Genomic DNA, 25,952 nt, shown 5'->3' with positions numbered 1-25,952 from the left:
AGCACACAAGACAAACCTCAGTCAGAATAAGTGCACTCATATGACTGAGAAATGGAGCTGCAGGCGTCTTTAAAATGGCCGAGAGCGCTGCAAGTTGTTTCTGCAGTCTCTTTCCAGACGCCTGTGCAAGACATCAGCTTCTTCTGCCTCTCAGCTGGAATTTCCACGGACGTATACTTTAGAGAGTTTATCAGATTTTACAGTGACAATACAATAGCTCCTTCTGCAGCCAGAAGACTCCACGGATGTTCATATCATTAAACGGTGCGTGGACGTATAATGCTTGAGCATGACTTCATCTGCTGCCGAGCTTCCTCTTTTGCACCTGTGGTGAAACTGGAACTTTTCAAATGGCTTCAGTGATTCAACAGACATCTCTGGAAACCGTCCTCTGGGTTAGGAGTTTGTCACGCTATGTCCATCTCAAATTACGCCTCCGAAGCAGAGCTAAAAAAGTGATTTTCTGTGCATCTCCATATAACTACTCCTCACAAATGGTTCAAGGGCCTTTCATTGTTGCAGTCAGTGCACATTAAACTGCTATGACATGACCACCACTTAGCTCAGTCCAACAGCAGATGAGTGTCACTCATAATCCAAATGCACAACACACGAAGAGGACGAATATAATGGGAAATCATGTCAGTTCTGGTGGTTTTTTAAAGTATGGAATAAATGTAAATCCATGGGAATATTGGACTTCAAAAGGAATGTTGATGTTGTGTCTGCTTAAGTGTTCACAGGCAACTTTTTGCTCAGTTTGTGTGTCAGTTTGTAAGAAAAAAAAGAGAAGAGAAGAGATTACTGCACCCCATACTTTATATATAAGTGCCCAATAATACAAAAAATATAATTATTATGTATGTTGTGGGCCATAATCTAAGCCATTATCAAAATTGAGGATTCCCATTTAATTCTCCACACTGTTTATATCCGCAATTCACCAAATTACCAAATAGTCCAAATTCTATTCAGCCGCCTGAGAAACCCGACGAGTGAAACGGGAAACACACAAACACGCAGCCACGGGGCACAACATCAGCCCTCTGAAGAAGCTGCCAAATCTACCGTCCTGCTATGCGTGGTCTCCTCTCCCCAGTTCACTGGAGCCATCTGGAGATGTTCCAGAAAGATTCAGCGACACAGTGAGCTGATAAAACCCTGATGTCTGGCAACGACACATCTGAGGAAACCTGAGAGTGCATCTCTGGGGGTCGGGGGGGACAGACTGGCACACACACACACGGAGGACATGTTCATGTTTTTTCTTTATGTCAGAAAAGGAAGCAATTCCTCAGCAAGTATAATCACAAAATTACAAGGCCAATAAAAATAAATGCAAGTCTAATCGGGTGGTGATTAGGCAACTTCAACATTTACGTAACCTACTAATCCAGAACATTTTGAGTTGGGAAATTCTGCCAATATGTTCATCTTTTCTTTAATGAATGATTGGGAGGTTCTACAATAGTTCAACAGGCCAGTGTAGAACAGTAAAGCAATGTTTTACCATTAGATAATTCATCTCACATAGCTAGCACGGCTAATAACTAGCTTTGTTATTCTTTTTTTAAGTCGCCGAAGAAAAAGAATCACTTGCACGAGTTTATGTTGCAAAGGTGGCAAAGGGTTAAACGTTCGGCTTGCTGAGAGTGCACTTATTTTCAGAGCCCTGGATGTTTGTTTAGATTATAGGAGTAGGAAAATGTGACCCCCATCTTCTTCCGTGGTGCGGCGCTCTACCTTGAACCCCCCCAAGTGAAGGCTGCCTGTTCGCCACAGTGCACATGTACAATCTCAGAGAAGAAGAAAAAAATAGACTGCAGTGCGTCTCCCACGGTCGATCCACCTGTAAATGATGTCACCTCCGAAAACATTCCTCTCCTCCAAACATGTCGCTTCCACTTGATTGAGCTACTTTCAAACTCTGGGGGATGGTAAAATAAACAAACCCTTGAGTCCTTATGTGGAGCCACTGCTCAAGAGAGAACCAAGGTGGTCAAGGTCGAGTAACTTTAACAAAGCCCCTGAAGCGTGGACGCAAACCAGCGCCGGCTCACATCAAAGTCTTCCGTCTCCGACATTCAGTTATTGACCACGACAGACCAAACGCTCCCTCCAGATTAGTGGAGTCTACCCACCTCCTCCAGATGAAAACCATTTAGTGCCTGGAGAAGGAAGGCATTCCTAAAAGGAGCGCAGCAACAGGGAGCTGGAAAGAATTATCCCCCACTGTAGAGGGATCATGCTCCAGAGAGAGAGGACAGTGTTTGGGCTTGTCTGAGTGTCTCGGCCAGCTAAATGTGTACATTTGCACTTAATCACTTCAAAGTTTAAAAGACAACATAAATATGAAACGCGACTTGAAGTCGTGTCATCTATGTGACACATGGGGGCTTCATTGAAGGAGGGAGGACCAAGCCGGGTGTTGACAATCGGTCATCTGTTGGCCGGCACTTCATTCAGCTGACGTTCCTGCATGCTTTCGGTCAGGTCGTCGAGGAACTACCAGCAGGGCCAGTTGTGGCGTCTGAAAAGTGACGCTACAGTACGCGCGTCTGTGCTAAAAACAAAAGCTGCTGTTGGTCCTCTCTCTAAAAGACACCACATGATCGAGCCAGCGCATTCGCTGCAAACACGGCAACGCCTGAAACAAGCAGGAAAAGACTATTGGGACACAGCGTTTCGCGTTTTCAGGCCAACCGAAGCCCTCCATGACGGATCATGCAAATTGAAGGCCCTTTCTTTGAGCCAGACTCGATATCTCTCCCTGAATGCCACCTTTGTTTGGCCAATTCGACAATTAGCTGAAAAGGAGGTCTTGGATTTCACTATTTACTGCTGTTCCAATGGACCATCTGACCAGCACGGACCGTAACATTCCTCCCTGACAAGACCAACCAAGAACAATGTTTACTTTCATCAATCTTCATCTCTCACCCCCCTCCCAGGAAAAAAAGTTATTCCCCATCGGCCATGTCTTCCCTGCTCATATTCCACTGACTCACTCCTCTGAGCTGGTTGACTAATCAAATCTGGTGCTGGTGCGCTGCCACAGACGAGACGGGGAGATATCAGAGGAACAAGAGGATTTCTGATAAGGACGCCAGGCAAGCGCCCAACAACAACAACAGGCTGTGGTCCTAATTGCTCACGCCCTACGTAAACACAAGCCCTCTTCAGCAGGTTTCCCTTCAGTCCCACAGGCTCGGTCGAAATCAAGCCACCTGATAATTAACTGCAGCATCTGGACTTTTCCACTAAAATCTCTTATGACTTTGACATGCCGTATTGATAATCCAGCAGATCTAAAAGGACCATGGAGAAAAGCTAGGATGAGCTCATGGAAACATCTGTATACTTCAGTGATTCATAAAAAAAACAAAAAACAATTTGGCAACAATGCACCATATCCAAGTCCAATGTTTTGGTCGATTGAGTGTTGAGATACTGAGGCGTACCTCAAGTATACCATTGTTAAAATGTTCCGGAGGGGCATTGTTTCTGAGGGCAGGCGGTCAAATAAACGGGTGATTGCATCTCGGATGAGCTGGTGGAAACCAAGTGAGCTCTGATTACCACCCACGATGACAAGATGTGGACAGCAACTGCTCTCTTTCAGAGGAATTAAAGACGTCTAGATGAGCGCTGTTCATCACTAGCATGTTTACATTTCCACCAGGACCTGCATCCTATGGGGCCAATCTATTCAATTCAATTATATCTTTATAATTTACTTTTTTTAACTTATGCATTTATTTGTTGAATCTTGTTTTACAAAGTTCAAGCCTGAAAAGTCATTTCCACATAGTAATGCATACAGCTTAATAGCTAAACGCTGGAAGCGGATCTGTATTCTGTATCTGCCGATACCCAAAGCCAGGTTTAGGTATCGGTATTAAGGCAGATGATGCATCCCTGGTTTATTTTCCTGTAGATGGCACACTTTGGACTAGAACCACAGGTCTGGATGATACTGACTTTTTTTCAAGTGCTGTGTACAAACTTCTTGTCTTAAATACAGTTGTATGGGTGATGGATATCAAGCAAACAGTTCAAGAGATGAAATTAGTGATAACAAAAGGTGCCAGCATAAAGGCATTAAAAAAAAAAAATCGTAATAATATATTATAAAAAAAAATATTTGTAATATAACTTTGGTAAATTGAACGAAATTCACAAGTTGCAGGCCTCAACTCCATTATTTTCATCACAAAAAAAGAAAAGCGAAGAAAAAGGAAAATGGCTGAACTGAACTTAAAGGGGACTTATTGTAATGCTTGTGACTGTGTGGGTCGGTCAGTTGCTGTACAGACACTTGACAGCATTGCTAAATGCAACAGAAAGCCTAATCAGAGGCTGAAGGACATAACAGAAACTACAAAGGGCTCAGAGGGAGGCGGGGAGCAAAGAAGCAAGCGTCAACTAACAAGACGCCAGAAGTCAAAGAAACTTTTTGGCAAAGAAAATCTTTAAAGAAACCTTAATTTAAGTCAAACGGACAACACACACTCGACATCCAAGAAGGTAGACTTTGGAAAATAACATACCAGTGCAGATGAAAAAGGAGATCAGAATCTCCTTAATAGGCTTAAAAAGCAAAAGTGCTCTATTTTGGTAATAGGAGTGTCAAGTGTCGTAACGCATTCTTATAGGGAGACGTGTTTCTCAATCTACTCCCAGCTCGCCTTTCATCTGTTTCATCGTGTGGAGTGACCAAACTCGCCAACTGTTGTGTCTGTGCTGCAGTGCATACCGTTTATGTTCATGGCTGGCAACACCAAAGACATCTTGGGTCGACTTCCTTTGTTGTGGCTGGTGGCAGGAAGTAGCAGATGATCCTGAGAACAAAGAGGAGAAGGTCACCGAGAGCAAAATAAAAGACATTTCAAAGCAAACAAAAACGGTTGGTTGCATGCGTTTGTCAGTTGTTGATCAAGATGTGGAGTCAAGTTTGAGGAGAAGATCTCCTGGGAGACAATAACATCTTGAGGTTATCAATGATGCAATGGTCATCGCATAAGGCAACAATTTCCATGAGGGCCTTTCTAGTCACAGGATTCTTCAAATTTAGCCCTTTTATTATGCCTGGCCCCATCAACTAAACAGTTAAAATCAGTCTATTTTCAAGACGGTCACTCTCGGCCATTAGAGTACTTGTGGTACTTACTGATGTAGGAGAAGCCTGAGATCAAAATGGAACTAACCAGTAAAGTGCTTCAGTTTCCAAGGCTATTAAAAATAGCTTTCATGCAATTCATAAAACAATGAGCGGGAAGGTTATAATCCGAGCACATCCTCTCAGGAGTTGAGGGGGAGAGAGGAATGCTCACACACACACACACACACGCACACGCACACACACACACACACACACACACACACACACACACACACACACACACACACAATGATTAATACTATGATGGTAAATTAAATTCTACATTATCTGAGAAATACACATGTATTCTCTCAGTTTGTAATAAAAGAAAGTGAACTGAAAAAAAAAAGAGGAAAAAAAAGTTCCTGATGTGAACACAGTTAAAGGGTTAATCCATGAATGGAATAGTTCACTTCCATAAAGTTGTGTGACTAAGACACACAAAATCAAAGCACATACATATCTGGACTTATAGTTCCTAGTATGGGTCAATGTCCAAAGAATCGCTGGATCCTACTTTTCCAAACTCACAACTCAATAGTGCCTTTCATTTGAACACCCCTGCCTCCGAAATAATGACTTCTTTCAAACTCCACACCTCCCGTTAGTAACGCAAGCTACCTCTTATACATTTCTGAAGCACAGTTCGAGATAATCCATTCCGGAGCATTAATGCAGACAGTAGTAACAACACTTATTATTAGTAAACTCTACTTCACGTGGAGGGGCCCTTTAAGAAGACTAGCAACCGGCCAACTGAAAACTGGTTTACTTTATCTTGCCTGGGTGAACTGACAGATGAGGGGTGTTGAGGCGATGACAGGTGGAGCCTGGTCTGAGGTTTGGGGAAGGGATTACAGCGGGAAGATGGAAACCAGCATTGTAGAATATGTACAATTAAGGAGACGTATCGATGTGTGGGAGGAATACGAGATATGAGTCTACGGGAATAAAGAGACTGTGAGGAAAAACAGAGCGCATGTGGGAGGCTTTTCTCTGTCATTGTTGTAAATAAGTGTTCTTCATAATGCCAAGTGACACGAAGATGTTGCCCTCAGCTTAAGAAGTTATCTTGTGCAGTTTCAATAGTCATGTTTCTTCATAATTAAGGATTTAGTGTGATATAAACCATCTTGGCACTGCAAGGAATAAAGGATAAACTGTAAGCCACCAATGGCAGACAGGGTGCCTTGACTGTGTTATGAGGGTGGCGGGAAACCAGCAGCCACATTACTGCTCATCATCAGGGGGAGCGGCGAGCTCGTCAAGCTGACATAACAGCTGCAGCTGCCATGACAACAGGTGGGTTTTCCTTGAACCCTATGGGATACGGTCCACGGTGAAAGCAGCCAGTGTTTCCACCACCTCACCTCAATGCACAGAGCCACAGGTGCTGAAGCAACACCAGAAGTGATGCAAGACCGCTAAACGGCGGTGAGTGGGAGCAGGTTCCACATCAGTCTCGCTGGGAGTTGTGTTTTCCATCACCTCACTTTCACACTTAAACAAAAGCCACAAGTGGCGGTAATGTATCCATCAAGGAGAAAAGCCCCCTTGACCTAAGAACGGCCATCTCTGAGCGTGCAGCACACTGTAGAGACATCGAGCGCTGGCGGGGGAAAGAACAGGCCGCCATGAACCTGGCGAGTTCCCCCGAGGGGGAAAAAGTCAAAATTGGAAGTGATTGACTTTAAAAGCCAAAACAAAATTCCAAATTTGATCCGGAGCTTTGACAATCTTGTTGTATAATCATACCTACTGGAACATAAAAACAAAAGCACACCTGTTTCTTGACCGACACACACACTGAAACCCAGGAAACCAAAATACAGGCCAATAAACGGACTGAGAAAAGCCAATAAAGGTCTGTGAGAATTAAAAAAAGGTCAAGCTGGAGAACAAGCCCGTTATTTATGATCTGTCTTTTACTATTTTAGTGCTCGTTTTCATACCTAATAATGCATTTTTGATTCCTCTAAGCTTTCCGGCTTATTAAAACCAGGATAAATTCAGCTCAGCATTGAGAAAAAAAAAACAAACAAAAAACACACACCATGAAACCAGGCATGTCGTCCAGAAGGCAGGACTTGTGGTATTTTCTTCTATTTAAAAAATGAGTAAAATGAGAATCAGAGGAAGTCAGAAAAATTAACAAATCCTTTTAGAACTGAGAAAATGCATCAATTCATCAACCGCAAGTAAATTAAAATCAGCAACTATTCGTATGATGGATGAAGCACATTCTCTGGTGGTTTCAGTTTCTCAATTGTGAAAATGGTCTGTGTTTCTTTGTCTTAAATTATTGTAAACTGAATATTAAACAAACAATATGAAGACATTGCCTTAGGCTTAAGGTATCGTGACGGTCATTTCCTCATCGTCACATCAAAATAATCAATCAAAGCTTTAAAATAATTGAAAAGCCTATTTTCTCTAAGGTGATTCATTACAAAAACTGTTTTGTCAGCATGTCAGTAGGATTCTAACATTTGGAATTGCACGTTATTATATTATTTTACAGTTGATTGAAAGTCAAAGTATCCGAGCCGTCATGTTGAACTTTCTAAACTATGCCACCCTCGGTAACTCTGCTCATGCAACACAGAGCTGCTGGAAAGTGACCGACAGCCACTTGACCTGCAGAGGCCCTGGACTCGGGGACACCATTGTTACCATTGTCCCTGCTGTCACCATGCCAACTGAGAGCCAAACCCATTTGACTTGGGGGTCTTGATCTTTGACCACATGCTTCAAAACTCCCGCCCCACTAAGTAATCCTGAGGATTTAAGGGCTTAACATCACCCAGAGGTGTAGAGTGTGATATGAGCTCTTTGGAGAAGTAACCAAATGTGTTTTTGTTCAGAAACTTCTTAATGTTTGCCACAAATTTGCCAATAAAACGTGTCTTCGTTGGAACAGATGGAGCGTCCCATAATAATGAAACACAAACTACAATGGAGAGAACTCAAAAAAAGGATAAAGATTATTCAGAAAACTTGTTTTCTTTTTCTTGGTGACGAAGGGATTTAAGTTTGGCCCTCTAGAAACTAAATCAAACAAATCCAACAACTTTAATGTGATTAATCACATCAACAGGGAACATTAAAAAGGTCCAGAGTCTGAAATGTGGAAAACAGGTCAAATGAATAAAGACCGAGAAGATTAACAGTGACATGTAGCCGTGCCTAGAAATCTGCAACATGGTCTTGATGATTGTAAATGGGCCGAGGAAACTGGACTGGAAAGGGGTAGTTACACCCTGAGGCGTGTGCATTTCATCAACTTCTCTCTCAAATCAAACCTCTATGTTGAGGAACTGACCTATTCCATATCATTTATGATTCATAAGTTACTCGGTGTAGAATTCATTTCTTGCCTTTCATTCCCATTTTGGGACACACGTTTGAAAGGTTCAAAGGTTGATGCGTGTTGATCATTCTTCCTGCTTTACTTTAACCACGGTGTCAGACTCCATTACTCCTCTCTAATCAGTGTAATGGACCAAACATGTGGAAACTTACTCTGCGGAAAGACACCACATAGAAAGTGTCGCCGCGACGGTTGATCTCATCAAAGAAGTCACTGTAGGTGTGATGAGGGGCGTAGTACACCTGCAGCTCACTGCCAGGATTCCTGTTGATGGAGAAAAATGGAAAAATAAGCAACACTGGAGAAATATTCAGAAACGAGGAGAAAAAGACTGACATGAATACCACCGATTCAAATGCTGATAATAAATGTTCTGTGCCAAAGAAATTTATTATATTTGGCACATTTTGTGCAAACCTCCAATATCAAATAATATTAGATTTCTAATATAGTCTAATTTTTAGACTTTAACCCTAAAACAGACACACGTTCTTCCTTAGTGTATGAAATCATTCAATAATCCAATGTGTACTAGTGGAGCACACAGTCAGTTATCATCTCAGTTATCAAGAGCTGCAACTAGAAGTCAATTAATCAGTCAATCAAAATTAAATTAATCTGCAATCGTTTATGTTTTAAATTATTTACAAAAAGCACAAAGCACAAATGGCAAAAATGATTTAGTTTAAGGTTCTTAAATATAATAATGTGCTGCTTTGTCCTTGTTTTACATTATAGGACACTCATTCTCTTTGAGTTTTAGTATTAAAAAGTAAAACATGTTATGACCTTGAGAAAATGTGATGGTTATTTTACACAATATTCTGTTTCGTAACCAAGCAATTAAATCGAGAAAACAAACGACACAGAAATCAATATCGTAGTTATCGTAATCATTGGTTGCACCTTTACAGTCGTCCCTTTCCCATGTTTCACAACCCAGCAGATAAACTTAAGCTTCTGCAGACTCAACAGCTGTTGCCTGGTTATATGTATTATATATATTAAAAAACGGTGGGTGGTCAAATAACTGTTGTCTCCCTCTGCCTGGTGTTAACTACACGGTGCCGTCCGGCAGGAAAGATTCTTGCTGACCAACAAACCTCTGAAGCTGTTCAGGGTGTCATGCTTTCAAATCACTGTTTCATAAATCTTTTTTTTTAAAAGACAAATGTCAGAAATGTGGAAATAAAAGGCAGAGATGATATTTCTCATTACATCTCCAGTGAAGGAGCCACTTTGGTCAAATGCATCTAAATGAAACATACCAGTTTGTTATGTCTACAGATGCTTTACACAATATGTCTGTGAGTATCCAGCTGACAACAAACAATACAGTCCGCAGCTCTAAACAGGTATTGTTTTACTCCACCACAGTGTTGGTTTACCATACAAGCAGTAGTTACGTTATAGCTACAGTTTATTCTGCCCTCAAAATGCTTAATGCAGCTTTAAAATCAAGTAGCTTGTAAGAGAAAACCAGAAAAATGATTTACTTGCATGAATAAGACACAATTACATTGCAACAGCCCTTTACTCACTTTTCCTCAGACGTTTCTGTGTATTGGACCGTCAAAATCTGGGCACTCTCCTTATTCTCTTGTTTCTGGAAGGAAAGAAAAACAGAATGAGCTACAATCACTTTATAGTCGTATCAACTAACCTTTAGATAGAGCAGGATAAACTGTGAGCAACACTGTCAAATACATAAATACAGACTGTCAAGACCGATCATTTCAAAACAGCGAGAGATCAGCGCACGCATTCCAGTCCCACGGTGTATCCTGATGAACAGGAATTTAGGAATTTTAAGATTTAAACTTGCATGTAAAACCATTCAAATGAACAGAAACACAATGAAAGAGTTCGATTTTATTAAAACGAAGATACATAGGTTGAAATGCTGTGACGACTTAGTGTGTCTGGAGACAACAGCTCAATGCAGGTGAGAAATAAACACGCCGACACTTCTATTTAAAGTAAAATGAAGAATGGGTATATATGAGCTGGGCAGCTCCTAATGGATCAGACCAACTGTGACAGATTTTGAAAAAAAAAAAAAAAGATGGAAAAAAAAAGGGGCACGGGGCACTAATCCCACAGCTCGGCTCTAAGTGTTGTGTTTACTTTCTCAGGGCTGCCGGATTAAACTCAGCCCAATAAAGAGAAATGAGAGGGTGGGGAAGGTGAGAGGGGAGGTAAAGCAGTGGTGAAAGAGTTGTTTTGATTTTATATGGCCTAAATTACAAGCAGAGTTTACTTTGTAAACTGTATAGCGAACCCCGAACATCACGAAAGGTCTTGCATGGCCCATTAGATGTGTTTTCTTGTTTTTCCAAAACACGACTTACCAGAATGGTCCTGCTGGGCTTGTGACTGCTGTTACTCGTGCGCCTGGATTTGGTCTGGTGCACTTCATGACGGTGGACCCAACCCCTCAACTCATGGGCCAACCTGCCAATCAAAGTGGATGAGATCATTTGTTTTTCACATTTTAGGTCAATTTTGAGCATTTTTCATGCTCTTATGTGAAAGGACAAAAGGTAGGCCATGCATGAAAGAGTTCATAACTTACTCTAAGCACTTTGTCCTGTTAACAGGAGGCAGGCAGGGTGGAGGCGGTCTGAGGAAGAGAGGATCCTTCAACACCATCAGAGCCTTATCCTCAAAGCTGCTACGCAGAGGAAAGAGCAGACAGAAGCTGGTAAACAAACAGAAAAGTGACAACAAGACCGCTCATGTGCTCTCACATCAATGTCAAATTCCAAATAAGAATCTGGATGTAAATAAATATATCCCAAATGTTGAGAATATATTTTCAATGCAAGCGGAGAGCCGACATGGCTGCTTGCCCTCTGACGGAGGTGAAACAGAGTGGATCGAGTAGCAGGAAGCAAAAGGGTATCAAAAAAGAACCCAGCTTGGCTTCACCGTGGGGACAAATATATTCCTTTTGAATTTCACTGGTTACTAAAGAGATTCATGGATTCAGATCCCTAATACTAAACACGTGCAGAGGTGGCAGAGCTTCAGTCGCTAATTGTAAGAACAGAAACGCTGACAGGAAGTTCAGATTCTCAAGCGATACGGCCACGTGCTGTTCAGAGAATAATCAGAAACATGTTCCAGACAGCTGAGCACCACCAGGTCACATCAAGTCTGATTATGGACGACAGAAAAAAAAACTCAACAGCCCCAACAATCTGGGTTATTGCAGTGGGGTTTAAATACATTACGGATAAGCAGAAAACGGCATTGCATGCCTTGCCCTTCCTCCTTAGACGTTACTGTGACTTTAATTACAACTGTTCTCTGCGAATGACTGATTGTGTTGCTTGAGGTGATGATGTGTAGACTGTCCACAGGCAGGGCCCACCTGCAGGGGGCTCGTTACCAAAGCGTCTGCCACCAATGTAATACCTCCCCCGGGCCCCCTTGATCTGAGCCAACGGGTCGACGAGGCCTCGCGTTCCCGACTCTAAACGCTCTGGAAATGGTTCGGTGAGACAACATGTCCGCCCGAAGAGGTTTGATCAAAACTCTAACTGAGGGGCTTGTAATAACCTTCCCGCACACACACACACACTTTCCTGTTCAGTGGGACCCCGAGATTAGGTTACAGGTCTCCCCCGTCATCCTCCTCCCTGGTGCGTTCGGTGCTGTCAACCCTTTTGTAAAAGCTAATGTGTTCCTTCCTGCCCGCGCTTGGTTTAATGCTGCCGGGAAACCCGACACTACAGAATGAATGCTTCGCATTAACATGTAACATACCCGGTGCGGCAATCTGACAAAAGACAGGCTGGCGATGCCATGCAGACATGAGATGCTCCGACCACCTTGCAAAACCTTTCAGGACATGGGGGGGGTGCAGGTAATGCACCAAACAAGAATGTTATTTATGCAATTTACAAATGAGCCTGCTGGGCCTAAATCGCTTTTATTTTTTATAAAGAAGAAAAATATATGACCCTTTAGAAAAATAAACTGTTACTGGCAATACAAAGCTGGATGTCAAACAAGGCCGGACCCCAATTTCCCACCTTGTTACTCAAAGCACAACTGCTGGCTACCTAGTCAGGGGGCCTGGAGGCATTTGAAAAGCAGACGTTTGGACAGAGTTGGTAATCGGCAGGCGCGCGTGTTTACACATGCTGTAATGACCTGTACCGATTCAGACTGAGCCCAGGCACAGGTGCATCCGGGTCTGCTGACGCGGCGTTGTGTTGTTAAACGTGTTGAGCTCATTACCTGCCGGGGCCACGGGCGAGGGGTTCGGGGCCCATCACAACCTCACTTTCTGCCTCGGAGGAGAAACCCAACAGGTGTCTGCCGCCTTGCTGCATGGAGATAACGCCGAGCTTGGAGCCCGGACCGCCCTGAAACAGACTGGAGACACAGAAGACAGGAGAGGTGAGGAAAAGAGACAGGTGGGATGGAGGAAACGCACAGAGACGAAGAACTAGTTACTGGACTGAAATAACCGGCAAATTCCATGTGGCCCACATCCTGTGCACAGGAGGGGTTTTCATTTTTTTTGCCACAAGAAGAATCTGAACTTTGATCTAGACTGCATAACCCAAAGCACACACAAGTAAAAACACACACACACACACACACACACACACACACACAATCTCTTTCAATGGTATTACTTCTCTGGGTGGCATTTTCATTTCAAAAAGGGATCCAACCTCAAAAGCGGGCATATTTTACATTCCGAAGGAGAAACCCAAACACAAAACACACAGATTTGAGCACAGGTACAGACGCACACAGACTTCAGCTACTGTGAATACCTCTAAAGTCTTAAAAGCAAACTCATTCAACAGTGCACAGAAACTTTATCACGTTGATGCTCTAGAGAACAACTGAAAGGCCACATTCCCAGCACAGAGTGCGGGCAGATCATCAAAGCAAGGCAGTCCAACAAGTTGATCCTCGCATCTTTGTGGAGCAAGCTGATCCCAGGAGAAAACAAACATTTTCACAACATGAGAACAGAGGAGTCATCGCTGTCGTTGGAGGTGGATTTGAGTTTGTGAGATTACTCAATCTCGCCATCTGTTAGATGGGTGGAATACATTTTTTTTCCCCCAGTGTTGTTTCACATATCCTCTTAATGGGTCACGGCTGTCAACATTATGAGCAGTGATCAGAAATAATGCCATAAACACATGATTTACACTTTTTACATCTGTAAGTGGAAAGTGTTCCTCGCAACCCAGCGATGTTCTGAGGCTGATTCACCCATTAGTCACAAAGCCCTTAAACTCTGGCCACAACAACAGAGGGATGGAATATATTGTACACACAGCATGGGCAAACTATTACAACTCTACCAATTACCGGTACATCAGTTTCACTTAAGATTGGACTGGTAAAGTGTGTGCACAACAGGACCACATTACAGTGGATTGTAGTGACATGCTTCTTAGGTTCATACCTATATTTGGGGTTTCAACTACAACATGTTTACATGCTATATTCTAATGAGCCTCCATATGACATAGGAAGAGGTGCCAAATGTGAACAACTTGCTGAATCACGTGTTTTCTGATGTTTTCTTCATATTTGTGAGTTTGTAGACACCCAAATGAGTACAAGCACTGAAAGCTTTGAAGGAAGACCAGTGTTTAGTCTTATCTAAACTGTTGGAAAACGATACGGAGATGATTGCTTTATAATTTGTTTTTTATTCCAATGCGTTTATAACTTTGTCAACTGAAATAAGGGGAAGTGGGTTTGTTTGTGAAGAAACTACTTCAATGTGAAATGTTCTGCTCTGTTTTTAATAAACGTTTTTGCGTAATGTCTTACAGGAGAGGCGTGATTCCCACAATGACTCATGAGGCTTCCCATTTGTTTTCCTCCAGTAATTGTCCACAGTTTGTTGCAGTTACTGTTAATCTTCATCCATCTTGAGCTAAATCATGCCATCATTGCCGTCCGTTTTGTTTTGAACTGAATTGAAGCTTTTAGAAACGACATCAGTCTGCTGTGGAGTCGTACAGAGAGAAACAGCATGCACCACAGGCTCACCTCATTGGTCCAACGTTGAGCATGACGAACATCAACACCACCATGAGACACACAGCTCTCCTCTTGGGGGCGGTCACCTTTAGCACTGTGTTCTGCAGGAAAAGTTAGGAATCATGTTGCATAACACACTTCAAAACAGAGATTATATACATGCATAATTCCCACAAGACTCTTGTGGTGGAGGTTTCTCAGCACAGGCCTCTTTATAAGTGCCGGCTGTGTGGAAGTGTCTGGCAGAGCTGTGGCTGCGGGCCTCTCACCTCACACAGCAGGCCCTCCAGCTGCTTCTTGAGGTTGCCGTTCTCACTCTTGAGCGACTCGTTCTCAAACAACGCCAAATTCAGCCGAGCCTCCAGCGAGAGCAAGTAGTCTTTCTTCTTTTTCCGAGACAGGGATGCCGACTCGCGGTTCTTTATCATGCGCTGCTGCCTCTGGCCCACCTTCGACTGGAGCGAGATGAGCGACGAAGACAGAAACAGAAACACACATTGGAAATGGGTTATTACTCATATCAAGTCATCCCATTGTGGATGTATCCACGCTACAACTATCCCAACAGGGAAGAGGGATGGTTATTGTGAGAACACGATAAAATGCCCGCCTGTTGGGTTGTGGATCATAATGTCACCGGATGCAGGAGTACATCCTGGTGTTTTTAACATACGTTGTGTTCAGAATAACTCAATCTTTTTCTGGCATACCAAATAATATGGTAGCATGGGTAATGGAACGCACAGTATGTTTTTCAATGATCTCAAGGGCAATAAATCTCTTTCAGTGAAATCACCCAAACAAGTGTCTCGTGAGGATAAGTAGGAAACTAAAATGACTGCCTCACGCTGGTATGCCTCTAACAATCGTTCTTAAAATTGCGTTCAAGAGCATGGGACGTAGGTACAGGTAGACAGATTGACGAATGAACTGACATACAGACGGACAAACCGAAAACATAAAGCTTCCGACCATAGCTGTTGCCGGTGTGTATGCGTAAAAATAGAATTTCACACATTTATCAATGCAAAAGTACAGTCGATGGTGGAGATGCTTATCCATATTTCCCACACTGGAGCTCCAACATCTGCTCTGTCGATGTTTGTGGTACATTGAACAACACTGAGAACTTCCATAAAAGAAGGCGGCCCTGGCACGAGAGAGAAACCACCAGTAAAAAGATAGAACACATGGTGAGAAACTAAAATCAGAAGAGGGGTAGAGGAAGTCGACATAAAAGCCGGGGTCCACTTTGTTATTCCCACCGAGAGTGCGCCATCTCGGCTGCTGATGGTCCCGTTTACCACGGTGACAGAATCATACAGACATGGTCAAGATGTGTGAGTTAATGATACCTCTGCTACAAATCATGTCTTTACCATCTCCCAAAAGAGCCCTTAAGTGCACACGATCAAGCTTCCGCTTGGAAATATTTACACCAAAATCCTCCGAGAGGTCCAGAGGTCGCCTGCGATGCCTCTGTTCTATAGGTGAAGAAAAATGTGTTTAGAGAGTCTGTCACTCTTTGAGAAATGGGTTCACATGTGAGATACAAACACAGAGGCAATATATATGTTGCAGGTCTGGATGTAAACAAAACTAATCTTAGTTGCCCTAATTAGCATCTCTATTTTTTTGTCACTTTTTTTATTCATTTAAATATATTAACATTAAACATAAATACAAAATTGAGGTTTGTCAGAGGTTTGACCAAGCAGGGAAAACTCTAATGGCTATTTTGTGTATGCAAATGTAAGTAGCTAAGGATAACCAATGGGATTCCTTCCACTGTGAGGTAAGTGAATGAAATCGAACCCAAATAGCTTGAATCGTAACACGACCTGTCAAATTAACACGACCCATGGCTGTGGTGGCACCCAAACACCTCCATTGACCATCCCGGCCCCCCCCTCTCCTGCCGTTCTCCAAACACAAACGCCCTCCCCAGAGTAATAAGCCTCTAAGATCCTGGGCCTAATAGCCCTGCTGGTGATTAAGTTATTTGGATCCCTGTATTTGTGTTCTGTCTCCTGAGAAACCCCTCCGTCTCCCAGCCCAAATCTGGGAGCCGTGCCACAAGCCCGAGCCTGGGAACGCCGCAAGTAAGCAGTTACCAGGGAGTGCAGAGAAGGGGGGACTTCACATCGCCACCAGAATGAGGCTGAGGAGGAAAATGTGGGACAGGCGGCAAACATTTTTATTTCTCAATGAACCTCTCTGGAATGGGTGAGAGCGCGGACACTGGTTCAAACTCCAGCGGCTGTGGGAAAAGTCAACAAGGTCAAAACAAAAACTGCCACGGTGCCCATGAGCAGGGCACTTTTCCTCCAGGTGCATGGGGCAGGGTGTTGCTGAAAGGGAGAACACCCGCTTACAAACTCTTCAATGGGTGAATGCAGGTGAAGAGAAAGAAAACAAGCCAACAGATCGCAGCGTGCCGGACTGCCACTCTGCTGCTGAGGGTCAACTCTATTCATTCAGCATCCGAAGGGTTACTCCGGGAGGAGGAGCGCGACGAACCAATAACCTCTCTGAACGGGGGCTTAGTTTAACAAGTTCCTGATTTTACCATCGGTCAAAAACCCCCATAACTATGGTATGTGTTCCACAGGTGACAGAACTGACAAGATGTTGAATTCTTCCTAAGAGCTATTTTGTGTTGCAAATCACTGTTTAGGTACTCCGTTTCCCTCAGTACCCACTTGAGCACCCACACGGTACTTAACTTACTTTGCTGTGGATTAAACATGGAGGTGCAGAGCAAACGTTTTTTTTTTTAAGCGTTGTTCCAGTTGAAAAAGCAGCGTGTACACACTGCGACAAAAACAACCAGATATGGGGACAAAAGCATGCTTTTAATGTTCAGGAAGCGGTTAAGAACTGCTCTCATCCATGCAAAGCATTCTCCTTGGACGAGTGTTAAATAATGGTTTTAATCAAGCTCCCTTGTAGCACCCTCTGGAATTTTCTCACGGTGATTTCCCCCATTTTTCTTGAACTTAACTGAACACTCCCGAACTGAAAACTGCACACTGATGCGAAAAGAAAATCAAAAGACGTAAAAGCATCTTCTGTGTTGGAGGGAGGGGACGCCATAGATTTGATGAAGCCTGCAATTCCGGGCAGGACTGTTTTTCAGTGTTACACTCTCACACACGCGCACACACACACACACACACACACACACACACACACACACACACACACACACACACACACACACACACACACACACACACAGCTAAATCCCTGATGGCTGTTTACAGCTGTCGCAAACTCTTCGTCCTGCACAGCACCTGTCTGGAGCATGTAATCGTTAGCAGCCGTTTAACACGGGGGCTTATTAATGCTAACTATAGCCCAGAATACAGTGCTGTAAACACCATGAACAGTGATGCGGACCAAACTGCAGATACTACATGTAGTAACACCTGGCACAAGCATGTCCTCTTTAACAGGCATTTTACACAACCACCAAGTCTGTGCTGCTACCCAAACCACAGCGAGGTTATAAAGTGGACACAGCTGCTGCGGGTCCGAACACGAGCGTGCACATTCACACAGCATGACGCGGCTCAGGAGCTGCTCGTGGGCCCCGGAAAACAACTCTCAAGTCAGTCTACAGCGAGACTACCGGTATGCATGTTTAGAGAGATGAAAGAAGGCATTATTTTTCTTTCAAATGGAAAGCTGAATTTATATATGCATATGCAGAAGCAGAAAACAATCCCTTCCTCGCTTTAACACACTAAAGGGGGTTTGCTGCTCCAGCCTCACTGGTCTGGTATGACCAGTAGCTTTTGGGGGCCAATGTTAGTGAACTTCAGATACTGCTGTAAGTGGCTTTATTAAGCCGCTGACTTTATGACTCCTCTCTACTTGTGCTACTCTTACACTATTTCTTACTTTCATTTCAAATTACAATTGTCAATTAGGGCTTCAGAGGCCGCCATTTAGAAAAACATATACAGTCTCTCCTTAAACCATTATATGACACTCAGATTCTACAATATGAATTTATTTGTCCTACTTTCACTGAAATATTTAAAAACCTTTTACCACTCCATCTTGAGAAATGAAATGGAGGTCTCAGCTGTCTCCCCCCCCTCCCCCCGCCCCCATCATGATTAATGTGTTGTCCCTCCCCTTTAGTCACCTTTTGTAAACTTTATTGACTTGGTTTGCTTTACAAATGGCTGAGAAGCGTATTTGTTTTGGCCTCTGAGGTTTGAAATTCCTCGACATTGTTCTTAAGGTCTAGTGTGAAAAGTGCTTCTCCAGACTTGATTATCCCCATGATAATTGGACAAGTTCCTCTCGGGCCCTTTTAGGGGCCCGACTATTTTTACAGCCGAGGGTCAACAGTTACCCGTCAAAAAACAACAACCACTTGCAAAATTTCAGTTGAGGATAATCATTAAAGAACCTTGATAAAAAATTGAAAAACAAACAGTTAACGTCAAGATGGATTGAGCAGGCTGGTCAAATAGAACGTTGTGACATTTTGCTATGACTCGAGTCCATGGGTAATGCATCAGAACCACACAATGATTATCCCTATAACATGATGATAGCTGATAATTGGATGCATTTTCTTTTTTGCAGAAATCACTGCAAATGATTTACAGTTGGAGACATTTCACAAATGTGACACACATGGTTATTCTTAATAAAATAAAAAGCTGCTTTTTTTACAAATTCACTGCCACGTCAGTTTGAACGAGGCAGCGAAATGGAAATGCTGAATGTGAAAGATTTTATCACAGGAAAAACACAAAAAAGAACAAGAGCAGACGACGTAGCAAGAACATGTTGCTCAACTCTCTAAAAAGGTCAGACATCAGTGAGCCATCCGGGATTGTTGGGCCTAAATCAACACTTAAGTTGATGAAAGTCATGGCATCTCTCTTTCTGACAGTTCAGACTGGCAGAAAGATGTATTTGCAGTGTATTCCAGCAAAGACAAAAGAATCAGAAACACAGGCCTCCAAACTCGCCCCAGGTCTATAAAAGATTAACACTACCACATAAAATAAGTCCAGGGTGCACATTGAGAGACCACAACCAGAAATATCTGGGTCAGACAGTGCTGCACCTTTTCATAAATAAATTCCATAAAAGCTCTGTGCTTTCATTCCACAGACCCAAGAGAAATGAGCGCACTGGGTAGAAATACTGAAGATTAGGGGGCTTTGTGTTCACTTTACATGTTTGTGTGGGTCTCCTGTTCACTGCAGCTGTCCTGACATCACCCCCGAATGATCCCACCCTCCGTCATCCACATGGAGAGTAGCCCGATATCCCTCCGACAGCATACACGCCGAAAGAACTACAAATGCATAACGTTCGTCTTTCCAACGAGACCCCACAGGCACAAACAAAACAGAAGTCAATGCCGATTATCTGTGAGTTGTTTGTGGCTCCATAAAAGCCCTGGAGACTCATGCGTTAACGTTTTCCTTTAAAGATTTTACGCCGAAATTAAAGTTAATGGTTTGTGAAATTAAAATAAACACTAAAGATGTTGGACAGGTTCCAGAGAGAACATGGTAACCACAACAACATAGTAGCACGGTGGGCAAGTGGAAGCACGCCGGTGCTGCTACTCTCAGGCACGCAGCTGCACACTGGCACGTCCTCCCACGTCCATGCACACAAACACTTGAAGCTACTATTAACTCCCATGGAGAGGCTCCGTCGTATACGTTGCTTGGACACATTCTTAGTTAGGAAGCAAATTAAAGAGGGTGACCTCCAGAAGAGCTTGAGAGCATGAATCCCGACAGATTAGAGTAAAAAAATACTACAAGGATGTCAAGGATTCTGTGTTTGAAGCATTCAGATGTCAAAATAGGCCGATGGGGGTTCGGGAACATGGCACTATAGTTTACCTGTATTTACCGTCTTGATTTCCAAGTGAACAAATCTTCAGTTTGTGTCACTGAGTGTACATTTGTAAAGAAACACAGGTGGAGTGGTTGGGTGTAACCAATGGAGGCAAACTGAACCCCTAATCCCTAATCAAATAACATTTTGACAGTTATGTGTAAATGACCTCACCTACGTGAGCACTCAGCTGTAATGACACTAATAGTAGATTGGGGGGGGGGGGGAGGGGGGAAGAGAGAATTGTAGGTTTTTAACAATGAAAATGTGGCAAAGCACTGTTACATTTTTTTTGCATGACTGGTTATACATAAGAGGGCATTTGCCATCTTTGAAAGTCGGCTCTGTCTCATCTCCACCCCTCTGTGTAAATAACTCAACAATGTAGCAAGTAGGACAACTTGAGTCATAAAGAGCGTGGACGGGACTCACATCTTCATCCGAGGACGGGGCTCGCAGCGTGACAGAGACCGCTGGAGGAGCGGCGACGGGGACGGACCGGTCCTGGCTGAACACCACCATGTTGGCGGTGCTGGCCTGTGGTGCCTGGATGTGTAGCACCTGGCTGGGCTGAGACAGCACGACGGGACGTCCTGAGAAAGAGTACACAACACATGCACAGTTTCAAATTACGGGTTTTAGCGATACTATAATCATCATTTTTACTGTATGATTAACATTGATAAACGCCGCCTGTGATTGTCAGTTTGTTCCCATGTTTGTGTTTATGTTCTTATCCCACATTTGCCTCGTCTTTGAAATTCAACCTGATATTCTATGAAATCACCCTGTACTACAGATGGTACGGTCCGGACTCTTAAACCCCCCCTCACCGCTGGTGACCTACATTAACCCCTCGTCTTTAACGGCACTCTCTGTGTTTAAAGTACAGGTGGAGAAGATGTTTACCACCTCAACCTGTGGTCTTAACCTTCCACATTCCAACCTACGGGCTGTGTGAGTTGTATGTGCATGAACACACATATAAACCTTTGTGTTGGCCCACATTCATAATGTATCATGGCCTGAAAGAAAGAAACTAGCAAAACCTCAACACAACACAAACACCATGTTTATACAGGTCCTGTTTATGTAGGAGCCTCCCAGAGAGAGGCCCACCCCTCCCAGTAAGCCTGTGCCAGGAACCATTCTGACCCAGCACCTCTAATACTAAACAACCTGCCAGTGCTAATTGTGTTACTAATGAATGTGTGTGGTGCCAACGCTGTGTCTTGCGCCCAAGCTCACCATCTGAAAGAAGAATTCACGAGTTTGAAAGTGAAAATAAATTAAAAACCTTGGGAACAGCCCGTTTGTAATCTATCGGATGTGGACTAATCAGTAAATATCTCTAATTTCTTTCTTCCATCTGTCTGATGCACAGGGCTCACTGTGCATATTGTGGAGATCTTAAACTAGAGGGACTCGTAACACTGAGCAGGCTTGACTTGACTTCCATCTGGGGTCCTAAACTTGTCTTAGCTTTAGTCATCTGCCACCTTAGCCGTGACTAAGCCGTCGGAGAGCCAAGTTCAAATTCGAGAGAGGTCAGACACTCCACCCACTCGGGTCCCAGACAATGACATAAGTATTTACATTGGCCTCGGTGTTGTGGATGTAACCAGAATGGTAACCCAGGCGGGCTAAACCACAAAACAAAATAAAAAAATATTTTAATGCATGAAACACATAAAAATCACACAGCGGGGCCCATAAATAGTCTTTGGTTTACATGTGGGTCATAAAACAAACTTTCTTGATTGTAGGCTGATTCCCAGCATTGGGAATTTCCCTCAAATGGAACCAAATTTGGGCATATTTTGGATACAAAAAGGAGGAATCAAACATCTTAAATGTCGGATTTAGTTAGAATTAGTTGACCATCAAGCAGAGTAACGTGGGACATTGAGGACTAAAGTTGAGCACAAACTAAGGTTATGCCACCATCTGCTGGACAAGACACAACAATTCAACTATTGTCCAAACCAGAACCAAATTCATCAGAAATGACAAACTGTACTACGGAAATACCATGTCATCACGAAATGAAAAAACAACTAAAAATTGTAAAGTAAGGAACCCTCACAACACACTACTCAAATAAATCCAGTGTGCTGGTCTGATGCAATACAGTGTGAGGTGATGCAATGTGTCTCAACGTGCTGCAGTGTGAGCTCTCACCTGGAGGGGGCGCTGGTTGGATGTTGATCGGCACTTGTTTGACCACAGGGAGCACAGTGGCCTGCAGGGGCTGGATGATGATTGTCTTGGTCTGCAGGGGAGCTACTGCATGAGCCAGAGGCACAGCTGTAATCAGCGGCTTCGGTTGGATGGAAACCTTCGGGACAATCTGAATCGGCCTCTTGATTGGCTGAGCTTGTCTGGCTGTTATGTGTGATGGGGGTCGGCAGGTAATGAGATAAGAAAACAGAATGTATGTCAATGCAAGGAAAGGTGGTGAAATTAGAATTGATCATGACAGGGTTTTTTCTCCTACAAATCATTCCAAGTCTTTTCTAATGAGAGAGCATTTCTATCTTTCAGTTTTGTTGATCACATCCTAGATTTCTTGCAAACCCAGAGTGTTTGGAATAAGCGTACGAATATAGATGACAGCTGCCTCACCTCGGGCGTTCTGGTTGGTCCTCTTTGGAGCTCTCTTAGCTGGGGGAGAGATCCCAGAAAAGCCGCTGGACTCTGAGCAGACTGAAGCAGGAGAGGGCAGCGATTGCGGAGACATGGCCTCATCCTGGACGTGGAAACAGAGAAGACTTGTCTATTAGGTACCGAACCTCTTTTTTTCTAGACGTCAGCAGTAAACAAAAGCAGTAGTTCATCAGTGACGACTAAAGCCTGAATCTGAAATACAGGTAACTCCGACATAAGGTTTCATTATTTTGACTTCTGCTGCTCAACACTGAACAATACACAGTTCTAAGCCATGTACTGATTGCCTGTTATTGCCATCAAAACTGGCAAACGTAAAACATTACGTCAGAGCAGCTGTAGATGAATGATGCTTGTCTGCAATCAGTCATCAGCAAACTTCACTAGAAAGTAAGGGAACACTTTCTGACGGAATACGATTGTTATCACATCAGATTTAATATGAATCAAGTGTCCTTGTCAATATGTAAAGACTAGTGGACAAAAACGTGTCCTTGGATTCAGTGAGGGTGATTGGTGTGCAGACTGTGTCGGGGCTGGACGAAGATGTAACCCTTGTCCTTGTTTTGACACACTGTGAAAACATCTGCCTGCTAAATTATGCTAATGTGGCTGAAGTTGTCAGCACCTTCTCTTTAACGAGGGGTGGGGCACAGCTCAGGCGGGCGGCAAATGATCAGTTTGACAAGGTGTTTAAGGCTTTTGTTAATAAAGTGTCTCAAGTGTGTATGTGTAGTGTATCCAAAAGTAAAGAGCAGCTGTTAATGTTTGGACGCCATCTGGATGAAGCTTTTACTTCCTCCAAGAGGGGCACATATGTAAATACTCGCAACCAGTAACAACAGTGGAAGATTTGCATTGGAAATACAAGTCAACTGCCGAACACTGAGAAGGACGAAGAGTTGAAGACGGGGACTTACTTGTAAGAAGTATGGAGACGGGGCTTCCACAGAGGAAGGAGAGGGGACAGAGCTCAGAGTGTAGGCAGGTGACAGAGAGTCCACGCTCACCTCACCATCTGGATACACAAGGAAAAAGGCGTCAGAAAAATGTGTCATATATGTCGGCTTATCAGCACAGACGGATGTGAATTTCTTATCTCTGTGTAATCCCACACAAACTCAACACTAACACCCTTTCTGTATGCTTTATTAATTTAGCATAAATCATTGGGTCCCATAAACACACACCTCGTTAATAAGCTACAGTTACTGTCTCTGCAAAGCAAACATAAAGCAGCTATAAAGACATTATATGAACAAACTCAAGTAATCAATGATATTTTGTCATAATTTTCCTCTTTTTTAAAGAAATATTACAAACATTCTGAGAGGTAGGTGACTTCAGAAAATAATATATATAAATAATAATAATAATAATCTTTGGTAAAAACAAATTTTCTTCATCAATTGTACATTACACTTCCAACAAAAACAACAACAGTGTACCTGAGAATATTATATTCAATTGCCTCAACATATCCCTGTGCAACAGTACATCACATGGGTTACATCATATAAATACCAAACAGATGGATATGGGACAGTTTTTTTGTCCAGTTCACATTCGACTCGTTTCATGCTGAAATGTGATATCCACGTTTACACAGATGTCAACGTGTGTCGATGTACCTGTGCAGGTGCTGCTTGTGTCCACGCCATACCACGACGGTATGTCGATATCAAAGTCCAGGGCTGGACCCTCACTGGCCTGAGAAACCAAACACACACTTTTTAAACAATGGTCTGGTTAACAACATAAGCAAAGGGCATATGATCACTTTATTATCATATAACCTTTTATATATACACGAGCAGAAAGCAGCATGTCAATAAAAGTCCTGTAATAACCTGGTTATTGCCTACATTATGCCACACACCTACACAATGTGTGTGTGTGTGTGTGTGTGTGTGTGTGTGTGTGTGTGTGTGTGTGTGTGTGTGTGTGTGTGTGTGTGTGTGTGTGTGTGTGTTGCTGCCGTTTCATGCATCACATGTTCTTACATAACATACTGTGCTCCCATGTTAGCCTATGATGCACCTGCATCTCTGGCCCTTTGTTGATGAAAGACATTTGCATACTGAGGGGAAGTTACTCACACAGCCAGCCTGCAGCAGGGCTTGAAACAGGTCATCCGCGGCCCCCAGGTCGTCCAGCTCATCAAACAGGCTAATGTCTGTGCAACGATAAGCATACAGCGCGTAAATGAGATAAGCTACTGCAAACATGTTTATGTTGTATTTATAACTAGGCAGTTTGTACATAATACATGTTTAATATAATACACTGTTAAAATTATATCTAATTAATTTAATCAAAATTAATTTGAAATAGAAGCTTTAAAGTGGGAAAGATGAAGACACTCTCCTCAGTTATATCTCAAAGCAAGTGCAGCAAAGCATCTTTAAAGCAAAGTGTTTGCACAGTATGTGCTCGATAGTGTTGTATCTCTGTGTTGGACGTCGTGTTTTCAGCCAGATTGCTCGTTGTTATTTACACTCTCGCTCAGCAGGTTACATCAGCTAGCTAACGCTAACTTTACGTGCTACGACAGGAAGCGTGTGTAAGTACACGTAAGCTACGCAATCAAACGCAGGCGTGATAAGAGTGTTTTGGAAACGGCAACCATGTCAAATATTATGTATTTAAAGGCACCTTAATGATGTCCGTGTCCTCAACCAATGGCTCGCTAAACATTAGCTTCATCTGTCTGGGAAGTGCAGTTAACCAACGCTTACCCCACTCTCCTCCGTGGTCGATAGACATGGTGCCTGTCTCATCGTCCATCGCGGGATACTGTTGATGGTTGTCTAAGTATAACGTTAAGTCGGATGCCAT

The 25,952-nt window shown here is 43.1% G+C and overlaps 1 protein-coding gene across 1 annotated transcript in view; it reads right to left on the bottom strand.

Moving 5' to 3' along the window:
• atf6 (activating transcription factor 6) overlaps positions 1–25,952 on the bottom strand; it is a gene marked incomplete at its 5' end in the record, with an annotated part of 28,725 nt that extends 2,773 nt beyond the window's left edge. Inside the window, 15 exons of the mRNA XM_079221492.1 lie at positions 4,757–4,841; positions 8,684–8,795; positions 10,073–10,137; positions 10,883–10,985; positions 11,107–11,205; positions 12,780–12,917; positions 14,571–14,662; positions 14,831–15,016; positions 20,880–21,040; positions 22,629–22,832; positions 23,073–23,196; positions 24,035–24,132; positions 24,746–24,824; positions 25,214–25,290; positions 25,853–25,952. Coding sequence (XP_079077618.1) covers positions 4,757–4,841; positions 8,684–8,795; positions 10,073–10,137; positions 10,883–10,985; positions 11,107–11,205; positions 12,780–12,917; positions 14,571–14,662; positions 14,831–15,016; positions 20,880–21,040; positions 22,629–22,832; positions 23,073–23,196; positions 24,035–24,132; positions 24,746–24,824; positions 25,214–25,290; positions 25,853–25,952 — 1,723 coding nt within the window. The remainder of the gene's footprint in view (positions 1–4,756; positions 4,842–8,683; positions 8,796–10,072; positions 10,138–10,882; positions 10,986–11,106; positions 11,206–12,779; positions 12,918–14,570; positions 14,663–14,830; positions 15,017–20,879; positions 21,041–22,628; positions 22,833–23,072; positions 23,197–24,034; positions 24,133–24,745; positions 24,825–25,213; positions 25,291–25,852) is intronic.

This window comes from Taurulus bubalis (genome assembly GCF_910589615.1).
Source record: "Taurulus bubalis genome assembly, chromosome: 7".
Taxonomy (NCBI): Eukaryota; Metazoa; Chordata; class Actinopteri; order Perciformes; family Cottidae; genus Taurulus; species Taurulus bubalis.
This window is presented reverse-complemented; position numbering and strand designations above follow the sequence as displayed.